At 42.9% G+C, this 15,138-nt stretch overlaps 1 protein-coding gene across 1 annotated transcript in view; it reads left to right on the top strand.

Moving 5' to 3' along the window:
• The first annotated feature begins 7,334 nt into the window (after nucleotides 1-7,334).
• Nucleotides 7,335-15,138, top strand: part of RAB38 (RAB38, member RAS oncogene family) — an 88,181-nt gene continuing 80,377 nt past the window's right edge. Inside the window, exon 1 of the mRNA XM_056114693.1 lies at nucleotides 7,335-7,536. Within this exon, the coding sequence (XP_055970668.1) occupies nucleotides 7,335-7,536 (202 nt within the window). The remainder of the gene's footprint in view (nucleotides 7,537-15,138) is intronic.

Below are 15,138 nucleotides of genomic sequence, written 5' to 3'. Positions count from 1 at the left end.
TTAGGGACTAGAGGTTAATTTGTAGAGGAGCACCAGGATTATTAAACTATTGCCCTCTCAAAGAGCAAGCGAGGTTGTAAGTCTTGATGTATCCTCTCTGCATATACTAAGTGTGTTACTGAGTTGTTGAGAGAGTATAATATTATATACTTTTTATCATTAAGTTACAGGATTTTGTTTTCTTCCTTTACTGTTTTTCTACACATTAGGAAATCAACCTCTTTTATTTAGAACTTAATTTCTAGTAAAATAGTGAAAACGAAGCTAGAATATACACTAAAGGAGTGTGATACAGTAGAAAAGGCTTAGGTTTAGAAGTCAGGGACCACAATTTGTTCTTGTGGTTTGGGATAACTATTAATAAAGCCCCCTATCACTTGCTAGACTCCTGGTTAAATGTTAAATTTATTTTCATCTTCCCAATATCTTTCCAGAAAAAAAACTCATTTCATTGTATTGATCTGATAATCATGATCTTACCTTTTAATAGAGTCTTTGGCACCCATCTTTCAATTGTTTAATATTCCTTCAACACAATAATTAAGAATCATAAAGAACAGAGCAGCTCTGGAAGTGAAACACAGCTGCCAGTTTGTCTGAATGGTCACATCCAGTTATTTAGATTAATTTTCTATCTTATAAGCACCTGAATAAATATCCACAGTAGGTGGCATGGAATGGAGACTTAAACAAATTTGGCTCTGTAGTTTTCTGGAACACCAGAATTCTTTATGGTTTCACACGACTTTTACATACTAGATCCACCTGGTTTTCTGTTCTCAAGGAGTGGGTGTGCTGTGTTTTTGCCATTTAAGGGCAACAGGATTACCATTGCCAGAAATTTGAGAGTTACCACAGAACATAGATTTTTATGGTTCAAGGCAGATTCTGGAAAGAGAAGCCTTGTGATAGGGTAGGATAGATTTGTCAGGCTGAAGATGCAATCCTTCTAGAGAGTCTTTAGGTGGCATAGGTAGATAGATTTTCAGATTAGACCAGATTAGTTATTTATATTTATTTTCAATTTTTAAGGGCATGTAAAGCTTTCTCCCATGTGCCAAGTAAAAACAATAAAGCCAAACCAGACAGAACCACAAAGGAGAAACATGCATGCTGTAAGGAACTCTAGGACTGTCCTTGGAGTGAAAGGAACAAAATACAAACATGATCTTCTGGGTTCTCAGGAAGGACAAAGGACAATCTTAATCTTCATTTTCCCTTCTGTTTTTGCCTCCTCCCTCCGCCCCCTCAGTCTTCTCATGAAGCTTGCTCCCTAAACTCCAGGCCTCACTTCTGTCTTGGGGCTTGCCCCTCCTCCTTTCCTTTCACCAGGGAATGTCCTAGTTGCTTCTGATGGAGTCATAAGAACAAAGTCTAGGGGAGCTGGAGAGGCAAGGCCTGAGGACTGGAAGTTCCCAAGTGAGGAACAGTTTGGTTCTTATGAAACCTTCTGATCTGGCAGAGGAGGGAGGACAGGAGGTAAACCATGGCTCATTTTTGCATTGCATTTTTTATCTAAAGATGCAATGCCTGAATCTCATTTATAGTCTGTCCTCAGCTAACTGGCTTCTTGTTTGTAGCCTAGATTTGACAGAAGGAAAAAATTCAAAATAAGGCAAGGGATTCCAGAAGAGTTTTCCATCCAAAAAATGTGCTTATAGAGTCCTTTCTTTGGGGAAATACGTGTAGCAGCTGGGGAAAGAAGTCATGGAACCAAAGGGAATTACAGCAGAAGCTTTGCTTTGAAATGGCCTCTCCACAGCCAGTGCTTCTAACAGAAGGGCAAATGGGACACAAAGCAAAACAAAACTCCACTTCCTGTAAGCCAGAAGAAACATAAACAGAGGATGATATCACTTATATATGGCATTTTGAATAACTGGATGAGGAAAGACAATGTTTTTTTTTGTTTTTTTTTTTTGGGGGGGGAATCACACCCGGCGATGCTCAGGGGTTATTTCTGGCTCTGCAATCAAGAATTACTTCTGGTGGTGCTCAGGGGACCATATGAGATGGTGGGAATCAAACCTGGGTGGGCCGCGTGCAGGGCAAGCACCCTACGCACTGTACTATTGCTCCAGTCCCAAGACAATGGTGTAGAGGGGGATGCCTTAATCATCTTGGTCCCAAAGCATGGGGGAGGAAAGGAAAGAGAGATATTGGAGGGAGTAGCGGGGAGAAGAGACAGACACAAAGCGATAGGCACAGGTCAAGGTACATTAGTTGTGTTAAGAAATGACAGAATGAAATGTCTAAGCCAGAGTCAATAACACTGAAATAACAATATCCAAACTTTTAAAAAAATATTTAATTTACTTTTTGACTTTTTGCGTCACACCTGGCCATGCTCAGGGGTTACTCCTGGCTCTGCACTCAGGAATTACTTCTGGTGGTGCTTGTGGGACCATATGGGATGCTGGGAAGTCGAACCTAGGTCGGTCATGTGCAAGGTAAATGCCCTGCCCACTGTACTATCACTCTGGCCCAATATCCAAACTTTAATAACCAATTTTTAAAAGGTAACTATTGAGATCACAGGCTAGGGTAGGGTAGGTAGGACAGGAAATCGGGAACACCGGTGAAGGGAAGTTGACATTGGTGGTGGTACTGATGTTGGAATATTGTATGTGTACAATCCACCCAACTATGAATAACTTTTTAAGCCATAGTGCTTCAGGAAAATAAAATTTGGAAAAATATCCACTTCTTGTGTATTTGAACCATCTTGGGGTGCTTAGAATTTACAGCGTATCACTCCACCCAGAGGATATCTAGAAAGCCTGGTATACAGATATTTTAGCAACAAAAGTACTCTTAAAGATGCTGCAAGCCAAATTCCTCATTCCTCACACCCTGCTTTACCTTCCTGAAATTTTTAGATTCAGAGAAATTGATTCTCTTTATAGAGATGTTACTTGACTGCTAGCCCCATGTTAACCAAACTTTTTGTTTTCATCCGTTTTGCATTGCTTTTGTGCCATACCCAGTAGTGCTTATGGGCTACTCCTGGCTCTGCAGTCAGAAATACTCCTGGTAGTTTGTGGGACCATATTTGGATGCCAGGCATTGAACCTTGGTATGCTGGGCAAGGCAAGCACCTTACCTACTCTAGTATTTCTTGGCCTCTCCCAAACTGTGTTACTCTAAATTATTAGACTAAAATATAGAGATAGATGCCACTGGACTGCTAACCATATATTTACCAAACCATTTTTGTCTAAATGGTTCAAAATTATGAAGCTAGAATATTTTTCTCGTACTATAAATATTTTTATGGAAGTAAATCAGATTATATTCTGCTTGACTACCACTGTCTGTCAGTGTCCTTGACAAAAACATTTGTCCCTTGAAGAGATAGGGAAGTTCAGCTTAAAAATAACTCTTAAGTTCGTCTTCTTTTGCTTTGAAACCACTCCTTCTTCAATTTATAAGCAGGAGGTCTCAGAAAACCAGAATTGTAGCCAGTCTGATACAATAAATTGAAACATCTGAGGCTCCCACATGTTCCTGAGGAGAAGAGGGGACAGGTACATGTGAGGGTGACTCAGCCTGGCTGGCTGGAAGCAGACTGGGGCCTGTGAAGAAGTGTGAGTCTCTGGCACCAACAGACTTCCACCTCTTCCTGTTTTTTTTTTAAACCATTAGCCCTTTCTCAGAGCAAACTTATTTTACAGATCTGGAATGTTAAGGGTGGCAAGGTTCTCTGTGTTTTCATGCTCCCATTCCACAGGATATAAGAATTGCTGAAACACCTCCTACTTAATCAAAACTCTGAATTTTATTGTTCTATTTAGCCTTCTTAATAGCTCTATCTGGAAGATAAAATTGCTGGCATGCTGCTGCATAAACAGGCTCTGAGATGCGAGATGGAGTGTCCTGCTCAGGTATGTACAGCATTGCTCCTCTTGTGAAGGGCTTATGGCAGCAATAGATGGGGCATTCAGTGCCTTAGAAGGAAAAACAGTTGGCTACTAAGCCAGCTGCCCTGTTTCAGGGTATGACTACATCCCAGTTCTAGCACTGTGGCCAGGCCTTGGGAAAGTGGCTGTCTGGTTTTCATCTATATAAATTTAGCAATTGATAATGCAATTGGAACAGTGAAATGAAACAACGTGAACGTTGCTCAATTCCCAACATGTCCAGGCATTAAGCAGCTCCTTTTAGCACAGAGTATTCATCCCCTCGATCAACATGCCACTTTCTTGCCAACTTCAGGTTTCTCAATAAGGCATTCTCTGATTGCCAATCCAGAAAGTCAACCCACATTCACTCTCATTCTCTACATCTTCTTTTTCTAACACTAACCAAAATATTACAAATTGTACTTATTTCTGTCCTGCCTGTCTTCACCTGAAAGAAAGTAAATAAGCTTTTTAAACTGGGAATTTTTGTGTTGAAAGAATGAGTAACAAGAAGAAAAATATTTGGAACATAAAAGATTAGAGTTTTCATTTGGCTTTGAAAAAGCATTAAGGGGCCAGAGCGATGGTACAGCGGGTAGGGTATTTGCCTCAAATACAGCTAACCCGGATTTGGTCCCCGGCATCCCATATGGTCCATGAGAACTCCCAGAAGTAATTCCTGAGTGCAGAGCCAGAAGTAGCCCCTAAGTATGCCGGGTGTTGTCGCCTCCCCAAAAATATATAAATAAAAATTTAAAACTAACATAAGGGTCAGAGAGATAGTACAAGAAGTAAGACTGACCCTGTTTTGATGCCTGTTATAACCACCGAGCACAAAGCAAACAAATACTGTTTGTTTATACTTGGCCACCTCTGATGTGTAGGGTCCCTGACTGGCCTTGCTGAGGCCACTCACATCTATAATGCCAAGCGTTGAACTGGAGTTGGTGGCATGAAAGGTAGACATCTTATCCTTTGTACTCTTCCTAAGACACCCCCCCCCTCACACACAAAATCATTTATTTCTCTCTTCCCTTCCCTTTGTTGCTGTTATTACAATGATCAGGGGTCACACACATTTGGTTGTGGTGCTCAATAGCATGTACTGGAGGTATTCACACACATACCTGCAAAGGGCTGTACCCAGCTGTAGAATTCACACACCTTTGGTTGTGGGTCTTGCATGCAAGCTTACTGGGTTAGGTTCCTGAATGCAGAACTCACACATCTCAGCTGTTCTGCTCACCAGGACACTGACGTCACACACTGTTCGTATGGGTCTGACACATGTCTTCGTTTCACTTCACACTCTGTTGTGAAGCTGAGATCCCAGACAGTCCAACCACCAAGTTGGGGCTGAACTCAGTTGGGGAAGGCACTCCTGATCAACTCAGTGAACCTGGCACCATGAATCAAACTTGTCCTAGCAAGTATTCACAAGGCAGGCCCTCTTAACCAACATCACCCAGGTCCCTTGAATTTGCCTCTTTCCTTACTGGCATTCACCCTGGGTGTATTACTTGGGAGTCTGCCTTGCAGGCAGTCAACCTGGCCAACCTGGGTTCGATTCTTCTGCCCTTCTTGGAGAGCCTGGCAAGCTACCGAGAGTATCTGGTCTGCACGGCAAAGCCTGGCCAGCTACCCGTGACATATTTGATATGCCAAACACAGTAACAACAATTCTCACAAGGAGACGTTACTAGGCCTGCTTGAGCAAATCAATGAACAACAGGAGGACAGTGACAGTATTACAGTGCCTAGACCTTGCTTTTTCATTGGTAAAGTGGGAAAAGATAACACCATCAGTAGTTGAGATAGCTGGGATGATTGGCATATGTATAAAACCTGGCACACAGCAAGTGCTGAGTATTAGTACTGAAACTAGTATGACCTGTTGCTCAAAATACTGTTCAGCTTTGTTCCACGGGTACAACAGCATCTGCAGTGCACAGCGGTCCATCTACTAGCAGCTCTAGCTGAGTGGTGGGCCAGAGGGCTGTTCTGCCTCTCCACCTGTAGTGCAGGTAATGAAGTGGGACCAGCAGTAACCCACTCAGGTGTCTACAGCACTACAGTCTTGTGAGGACCATGTGCAAGCAGAGGCCTGGGAAGCAGCGCCAGAGGAAGACAGAGAGGGAGAAAGGGTGGCTGTGCTTCTCTCCCCCTAACTCTCAGCTGAACACCTGGTGTGGCCTAGCCCAGGAAGAGCTTTGGGCTCTTGGTCAAATACCAAAGCTCCCAGCTTTGAGGGTATGAGAAAGGGTGGCTAAAAGCCCACAACACTCTCAACTTTTTTTTAAAATTGAATCACCATGAGATACACAATTACAGTTATTCATGATCAGGTTTCAGTCATGCACAGATGCTCTCCTCCCCTTCCTCCTCCTCCTCCTCCTCCTCCCCCTCCTCCTCCTCCCCCTCCTCCTCCTCCTCCTCCCCCTCCTCCTCCTCCTCCTCTTCCTCCTCCTCCTCCTCTTCCTCCTCCTCCTCCTTCTCCTTCTTCTCCTCCTCCTCCTCCTCCCCCTCCTCCTCCCCCCCTCCTCCTCCTCCTCTTCCTCCTCCTCCTCCTCCTCCTCCTCCTCCTTCTCCTCCTCCTCCTCCTCCTCCTCCTCCCCCTCCTTCTCCTCCCTGAGAGGTTATTCTGTTTGTTCCTTTACCTGTTTTCTGCACTCAGTTCTTATCCAGATTTCCAACTGTCTTTGTCATAGTGGCCCTTCCTCCATCCCAACTGCCTTCTTCCCTGCACTTGAGGCCTCTTCCAATTGTGGACCAATCCTCTGGGTTCCTACTGTCCTTGGGTATTGAGATTATGTATATATTATATATATTTCCAAAATGAGTGCAATTATCGTCTAGCTGTCCCTTTCCTTCTGGCTCTCAGCTCTTTTAACCCAACAGTGCCCATTCAATGCCATGAGGGATGAAAGCCCCGCTCGGCCCCTGGCTGCTGATCATCAGCCCCCCAGAGCAAGAGGGTGCGGGCAGCTCAAACACTGGCCCTGCCCCCTCTCACAAACCCGGGCAGGCGCAATCCCACCCTGACACCGCCCGCTAACTTCGTCTCCTGTGCGTCGCGGGGTCTGCTGCGCTGGGAAGAGGGCGGTGACCCAGGCCCTGTCCCGGCGGGCTCCCCGGCACACGAGCCCGAATGCAACCCCCACCCCCCACACCTCTCGACGCGCGGGCCCAGGGACCCCCGGCCCGGCCGGTGCGCTCCCCGCAGTCTGTCCGTCCCTCCCTCCCGTCGGTTCCACCTCCCGGCTGGCCCTCCTGCCTGTCCCTCCCACCCGGCCGTCCCTCCCATCGGCCCCTCCCACGGCCCCTCCCTCGCGTTCGTCCCTCCCGTCGGTCCCTCCCTCCCGTCCGTCCGTCCCTCCCCGTCCCCCCCAGCCGTCTCGGGGCGTCCCGGCCGGACTCCCCGTCGCCGCCGGCATGCAGGCCCCGCGCGCCGAGCGCCTGTACAAGCTGCTGGTCATCGGCGACCTGGGCGTGGGCAAGACCAGCATCATCCGGCGCTACGTGCACCAGAACTTCTCGCCCAACTACCGGGCCACTATAGGTGTGGACTTCGCTCTCAAGGTGCTGCCCTGGGACCCCGACACCGTCGTGCGCCTGCAGCTCTGGGACATCGCGGGTGAGCGGCGGGGCTTCGGGGGTCGGGACCCGGGTCCGCGCGGCCTCCGGGGCACACGGACACTTCGGGCGGACCCTCCTGGGCTCGGCCGGGGAGCACGGCCCCGGCGGACACGCTGTCCAGGCTGCCGGCAGGGACTGCAGGTCGTGCCACCCGCCACCCTCTGCCACTCCCGGCCAGCCCGACTGAAGGAGCAAGGGCCCCTCTGTGCAGAAAGAACTTTCCAAGGGCCTCGGCTCCCTCCCATCTCCTCTCTCTCTTTCTCTCTCTTTCTCTCTCTCTCTCTCTCTCTCTCTCTCTCTCTCTCTTTCTCTCTGTTCTCTCTCTCTGTTCTCTCTCTCTGTTCTCTCTCTCTCTCTGCTCTCTCTCTGTTCTCACTCTCCGTTCTCTCTCTCTCTCTCTCTCTCTCTCTCTCTCTCTCTCTCTCTCTCTCTGTCTCTCCCCCCCCCCCCCTTTCTCTCTCTCTGTGTCCCTGTCACATATATTGCATATATTGTAAGGCCACTTTTGTCTACAGGTCCAGGATACTAACCGCAAGTTCTTTTCATTTGATTCTTAACTCTTCACTGAGAAATTTGGAAAGAGAAACACTTCTCTAGAACGTTTGAAACCAGAATTTGTTTGGAGAATTCTACGGAGTTAGTCTCAGGCAACTGTCAGGTTCAACACTGTCAACCCCAAGGGTAAATTCCTGAAGCCCGGGTGGGGCTAACCCCTCATGGTAGATTCTGGCTCTGTTGCTCACTGATCTCATTCATAGCTTCAGACAAGTCCCTTCAGTGGAGAAGGGTGGGGAGCTTGGGGTCCATAGCTTGGAACTGGATGCCCTCCTAGCCCCAGCACTGTATAGTGTGCTCCCCCATATCAGTTTGCAAAAGAATTAACTTTGCTCAGCATGACACCTTCTATTTCCATTGCCGAGTAACATTCCATCATTTGTTAGTCAGAAGGAGGGTCCAGATACAGAATAATCTCTCTTATAGGTGAGCTATAAAGAACATAGTAAGGAAATAATGATAATGAACAAAGACAACAGAAGCTGAGAACTGCCCTACAGACCTGGTTTTACCAGGGTAGGGGAGGTGGTAGAGAAATAGGAGTGAGCCCTGGGACCCTGGTGGTAGGTGTGGTGTGGGAATGTGCTATGCATTAGAATCTTCCATGAAGAGTATTGCAAGTTACAGTGCCTCAAATGAAAATTTAAAAATAAGGAAGGGTGAGATATTGACAGCCCAGCTCTCCAGCTAACAGGTATTAAGTTCCTTAAAGGTCTCTCTGAGCTAGTTCTAACAGTACCATCTTACCTCAGTGGATCATCCCAAGAAGCTTTTCTAATGCTGGACTCAAACTCACCTCTCCTTTTTCACAAAACAGATTAATTTTAGCTTATATATTTGAGTACTTTACAATGCTTGAAGCAAGAATGAATCTCGAATTTTTTGAGGGGACTTTTTCTCTTTCTGGGGACCCCATGGCTATGTCTTAAGAAGTTTAGATATTTAAAGTCATCTTCAGCAGATCCAGGAGCACAGAGTTTATCAGAAACTGAAAGATGTCATCAGCTGCTATCTTTTTGGGCTTTTTGTGTAAGAAACATACATTAGACATGGAATCTGTTGTATGTTTTGGCTTTATAGACATCTGTGGGTCTCTGGTTTAGGTTTAGTTTACCACTTGAAAGCAACATAGCTATAAGTTGTGCTTTTTAGTCAAATGCAAGTAATGTTATATATTTCATATAACCTCAGGTGTATTATCTATTAATGTCTGTGAGTCTCAGAGTTTTCTTACAACTGGAGAACTAGAACGACATAGTAATTAAGAGCCTAAATTGCTGAGTCCAATGCCTCTGTAATCTCTTTACTCCATATGTCCAGGGCTTTCATAGATCCAAGTTCCCTAAGTTCCCTAACTTTTCTTAGTCACAGTTTCTTTACCTATAAATAGGCTGAGTATTTTCCTCCAACAAATGGGAAAATGAACACTCGAGGTTGAGGATTGCTGCAAGGGTGTGATATACTAGCATTTATTTACCTAAGTGAGAGAGTTTCAGTGGGGCTGGACTAAATAATTTCTCTTAAGCCTTAAAACAAGTTCCAACTTATAAGGAAACTAGTTCCCTGCAGGACACATTAGTACTATTTTCCATAACTAAGCTGATGTTAGAAAACTTGGGCGATGCAGGACCTTAACTACCCAGATTTAGGAACCCTTGGAAAACAATGGCTGTGAGATTTATCTGGGGCATATTATGTGTTGTTTTATTTAACTATTTATTGATTTTTGCTTTGGGGATGCACCCAGTGATACTTAGGACTTTCTTCTGCCTCTGTGCTTAAGGACACTTTTTGTGTGCTCAGAGAACCATAAAGGATTCCAGGGAACAAACGCATATTGGCACATACAAGGCAACTGCCTTACCCTGCTCTAGTATTTATATGGCCCTGGTGTGTTATTTTAATGTTTGCAAAGGGTGTTGTGGTTTCTTCTGTGGTAAGGATTTAGACTTGATCACCTCTTCAGTAACAATTTCTGAAACTCTATAATCCTCAAGGGGTTTTAAAAGTGTCTCAAATATTAGTGTAATAGATATAGAAATGTGTAAAGAACTAAATCTGGCAGTAAAGATTTAGTTCAATCAAATGAATAAGAAATTTGTAAGGAAATAAATCTGGCAACCGAGATTTAGTTAAATCAAATAAGTAAATAAATATGCATGTGAAGTCAGGGAAATTCTCTGTTGAGAAGTTTATTGCCTTGTTTCAAGGCTTATTAATTATAGATGCTATAAATATCCTGTGGAATAATTCAGTATATGTTGTTATTGATCAATAATGTGTACACTGAGCAAAATTCATGACTATTTAAAATAGATGAGGGACATATAGGGAAAGCATTTCAGGGACTACTGTAGGGCAATTGTTTGACTCTTATGTGCGAAGACTATATTGGGCAGCTGGGAAATGCTTCATCTTTCAGGGGAGATCATACAGCCACTTGGCCAAGGAATTCTACGTTGTTTGAATGGAGGAGGGATGGAGAGGAATATATGTGTGGCTCTTATATGTGTGGTTCCTTCAGCAAATAAGCATGTTAAGTGCCCGATATATGTGAGGCACTGTGCCAGATAAGGGGAAAGCAAACAAGGTTTAGGTTCAAATAAGTCATGATTTCTGACCTCAAGGAGTTCACATGAATTGACATTACAAAAGGAAGGCAAATAAATCCCTGCAAAAGTGTGTAAAGTATACTGATACAAGTAACTTCAAAACACTTTGGAATGCAAAAGGGATCCTATTCATGGTATCTGGTCACTTTTTGAGATTGGATTTGGGTATGTAGGAACAACCCTACCTCTACCTAGCACCTGTTTGCTCCCTGTGTGTGACTCCAGGGCTGTACAAATTAAGAGAGAACTTATTCTCTCACCCTGCTTAATTTGGTCTCCTTTCCTTGAAGATCTTGTAATTACAGAACTTAAAATTCTATTCAGGTAAATCTGCGTTCAACTTTTTTACATAAATTTCAGTTACTACAATTTTAGTTGCATGCCGGACATAACCTTTATGATATGGGTGTGCTGCAAGATTAATATGTCACAGAAAAGTTGCATAAAATGACTGTTTCCATTAATAAGGCAATGCCTGCTCAACATAGCAAAATTGGAAATTACAAAAGAAAAAATGGCGTCAGCAATGTAGAAACGCAGACAGAATATCTATAATCTTCTCTCAGTCGTAGGTAGTACAGGATGCTACATGTACGTCTGAACTAAGTGTCTTTCCCCACACATTTTCCATATTACTTTTCTTCACTTAGACTTGAAATTTGTCATGTTTCTTCTCTTTTGACTCTTATATGCCAGGAATCTTCAAATCAGATTATGATTATGCCTTCTTATCCCAGCCCTAAGTCAGGAATCGCACTATTATTATTCACTCATCCTGCTGTCAGAGCTATCTCTCCTGGCCTCTTTTCCTCACACCAATATTAAGTATTTTCTCAGAATATCACTATGGTGATTCCTGGGTGCCAGTAGATTGAATAAATCTAATGAAAATTAAATGTGGATGAAGTAACAAGAAGATAGGTGCCAAGTCATAGAAGTATTGATAGAGGAATTTGGGGGGGTCTAAGAAAGTGAGTCCATGAGGCCTGACAAGGTCAAAAGGAAACCCAGAATATGTCTATTTATGGTCTTGTTTTAAGAAACAGTATCTTTCACTGTCTCATAAAAATAATTTTTCTTTTAATATATTTCATTTTTAAAAATTAGCATAAGATATTGCCTGGGAAATGTGTTCATTCTCTTCATAAGCTGCAGACAGCTAGGAAAGGACCTATATGTTAATCTAAAGGTTAAGAGCAGTAATTTATTGCATTTATCAATCTGTCTAAGTGATCTTTGCAGCAGTCTAAACAGCACAATATTTTGGCAAAATTCTAGTTTCATAGTTGTATAAACCAAGTCATGCACAGGTTGAGCACAATTTTAGTACATAATAGTTATTCAACAAAGAGATGAATGTTAAGCAGCCTCAATGTGGTTCATACTACATTGTTACGATCTGATACAGACTTTTCTTCTATACAGTAGAGCTCTTTCTCTTATCTTTTTATATTTTCTTTGTCAAATTTGAAAAACTTTCAAATCATTAAGAACTTCCTTTTTATTTTCTCTCCATGTCTTTGGTCCTCAGATGGATATTTGCAGAATATAATGTCTGGTCTGCTCCCTGTAAGGGTGGTGAGGATGGTTAAATCAGCTTTAGTCCACCAAGGAAGACACTAGTCCTTTAGTTTATGTACCTCAGTGGTCTACTTCAATTTGGCAAACTCTAAGATTATAGCCTGGGATTCCAAATATTGTTAAACTAAGTGTTTACAGCTATTAAAGAATTTGTTTAAAATGTCATAATACTTTAAATTATTCTCTGAAAATTACTTGTTTAAATTGACACAATTCCATGTTTGCTTTACTTTTCATTCTTTGGTGTTAAACAAACCCTGTATTTCCTACCTTGAAACATAACTCCATCTATTTCTCCTGTAAGTAGTTATGTCTTCTTTAAGTTCATCTGAACTCCAGGAGAAGCCTCCAGCTTGCAACCTCTTTCTCCGCAGAGTGTCATTATTAAGTCCCCAGCATGGCATCTGTCAGTAGATTCCCATCACTTTCAGAACTGCAAGTCTGTCATCCATCCAGCCCTGGTTCTCAGGTCTCTTATTCTTGGCTGTTGCAGACAATTTACATCGTTTTCAATTTGCCCCTTTCTCCTCTATTTTGTGGGACACAGAGTTGCCTCCACCTAAATACATCCCTCTTCTTCTCTTTTTTTTGTGGGTGGTCACATCTGGATGTTCACTTGTTACCCTTGGATCTGCACTCAGGAATTACTCTTTGTGGTGCTCAGGGTAACATATGGGGTGCCAGGAATCGAACCCAGGTCAGCCACGTGCAAGGCTAGCATCCTATCCCCAGCTCTGGTCTCAACTTCCCTGTTCTTTGCACATATATCTCCTATGGTCATGATATATTCCCAAGCTCACCACATCCTTTTACAAGTTTGTAATGAATCCAAGAGGCTGAAGGAGGCAACAGTTCTCTGCTCCTAGCAATAGCACAGCAGGTAGGGCATTTGCCTTGCACACGGCTGATCCAGGTTCGAGTCCTCCATCCCTCTCAGAGAGCCCGGCAAGCTACCGAGAATATCTTGCCTGCACAGCAGAGCTTGGCAAGCTCCTCATGGTGTATTCGCTATGCCAAAAACAGTAACAAAAAGTCTCACAATGGAGATATTACTGGTGCCTGCTCTAGCAAATCACTGAAAAATGGGAGGACAGTGTTACAGTGCACTCCAGATTACAAATGCTTTAATACTGCTGCTTTGGAATTTTGAAGGGGAACTTTGCTATTAGTATGATCTTTGAATTGCAAAAACACTAGCTATTATTAAAAAAACTATTATGAAGTGAATTACAAATAGAAACATATTATAACTCATAGCAAGAAACTCAGGTGTCCAGGTCCCTGGCTTGGTTCACAGATCAGATCACAGATCATCCTGTTATTCGTCGATTGCCTCGAGCAGGCCCCAGTAACGTCTCCTTCATCCTAGCCCTGAGATTATATTCAAGGCTCTTTAGGATAATGAGACCCATCATTGTTACTGGTATTTGGCATATTGGGTGCGCCACGGGGAGTTTGCCAGACTCTGCCGTGTGGGCAGGTTACATTCGGGAGCCTGCCAGTTTGTCAAAGTAGGAATGAGATATCATAATAAAATGCGCGGCATTTTATTATGATATGGCTTGGTTAATCTGCAGCATATTAATATAAATTGCTCTGTCTTTCTTTTTGCTCCTTCACTCCAGCAGCAATATGTTCCCCATGACAGTCACTAAAGAATGGGGGGGGGTGTTTAATTTCAACAGATTTTTCTTACCAAGGCAAAACAACCTTTCTCACAAAAATAAGGTACTGGCACTTGGGACAGTGTCCAGGGAACTGGGGGATGGATCTGGATCTCTTGAATAGAAGCATGCATTTAACCCATTGAACTATCTATTGTTCCCTATTAGAGACTCTTTAGAAGACTTTTCTTTAACATAATTCACCAGAGCTGAATCCTAATGGTCACTTCTAGTTCTGAAAAAGCTTCAAAATTTCTTGGTATTTGCACCCTTTCTCATCGAAAGTGGGAACTGCTAATTAGATCAGGTGGGAACTGTCAATAGAATCGCCAATAGGAAAGCCCTAGTTCATAGCATAGTATTTGGAACATAGTACCAGTTACACTAGTGTTCCATAAAATGTTTTTAGTCAACTATTTTATTGTTGCCTTAATCCTAGGAAATATTTTTGTTCTAAAAATATCATAAATATATAAAGATTAACTTGCTACATCAACATAAAATGTATTCTCTTCTGTACTTGATAAATAAGGTGGTGACTCTTCTTATGGTGAGAGTCTATTTTATTTTGCGCCCTAAGAATTGGAGAATGATTTAAAAAAGATAATTTGGCTTATTAGTTTCCCTAATTTAGAGTTAAATGTCATTCATTTTGAGGAAAAGTGGTAAATCTGTCTTTTTTAAATTTTAAGATGCATTAGATGAAGTAATAGCTTCTTTTTTTTCTGTTAAATTTATTTATTGAATCACTGTGAGAAAAGTTACAAAGCTTTTAGGTTTAAGTCTCGGTCATGATCAAACACCCTTTCCTAAATAAGCAGTAATTATTTTCCACCACCAAGAACCTCAATATTCCCTCCTCCCACCCCTCCCGATGCCTGTGAGGCAGATGATTTCTACTTAACTCTCTCTACTTTGATTGCATTCATTATTTAGACAATAGATGCAACATTATTGTTTGGAATTCCCCCCCCCCCCAACGATCAAAACTGCTGAAAAGGTATTGTGAAATAATTTTTGTTTTCTGTTGCTGGTTATAAAAACCATATAATGTTGCATGGCCACTATTGCGGCCACGCGATTTTGGATTTCTGATATTTTACTAATTAACTCTGGAGGGCTTTTTGCCAAGAGCCAGATAATTATGAGATTGGTTTCTGTACATCTGGTACCATGGTCATTCCGGAG

This window comes from Sorex fumeus, unplaced genomic scaffold (genome assembly GCF_029834395.1).
Source record: "Sorex fumeus unplaced genomic scaffold, SorFum_2.1 ptg000026l, whole genome shotgun sequence".
NCBI lineage: Eukaryota > Metazoa > Chordata > Mammalia > Eulipotyphla > Soricidae > Sorex > Sorex fumeus.
This window is presented reverse-complemented; position numbering and strand designations above follow the sequence as displayed.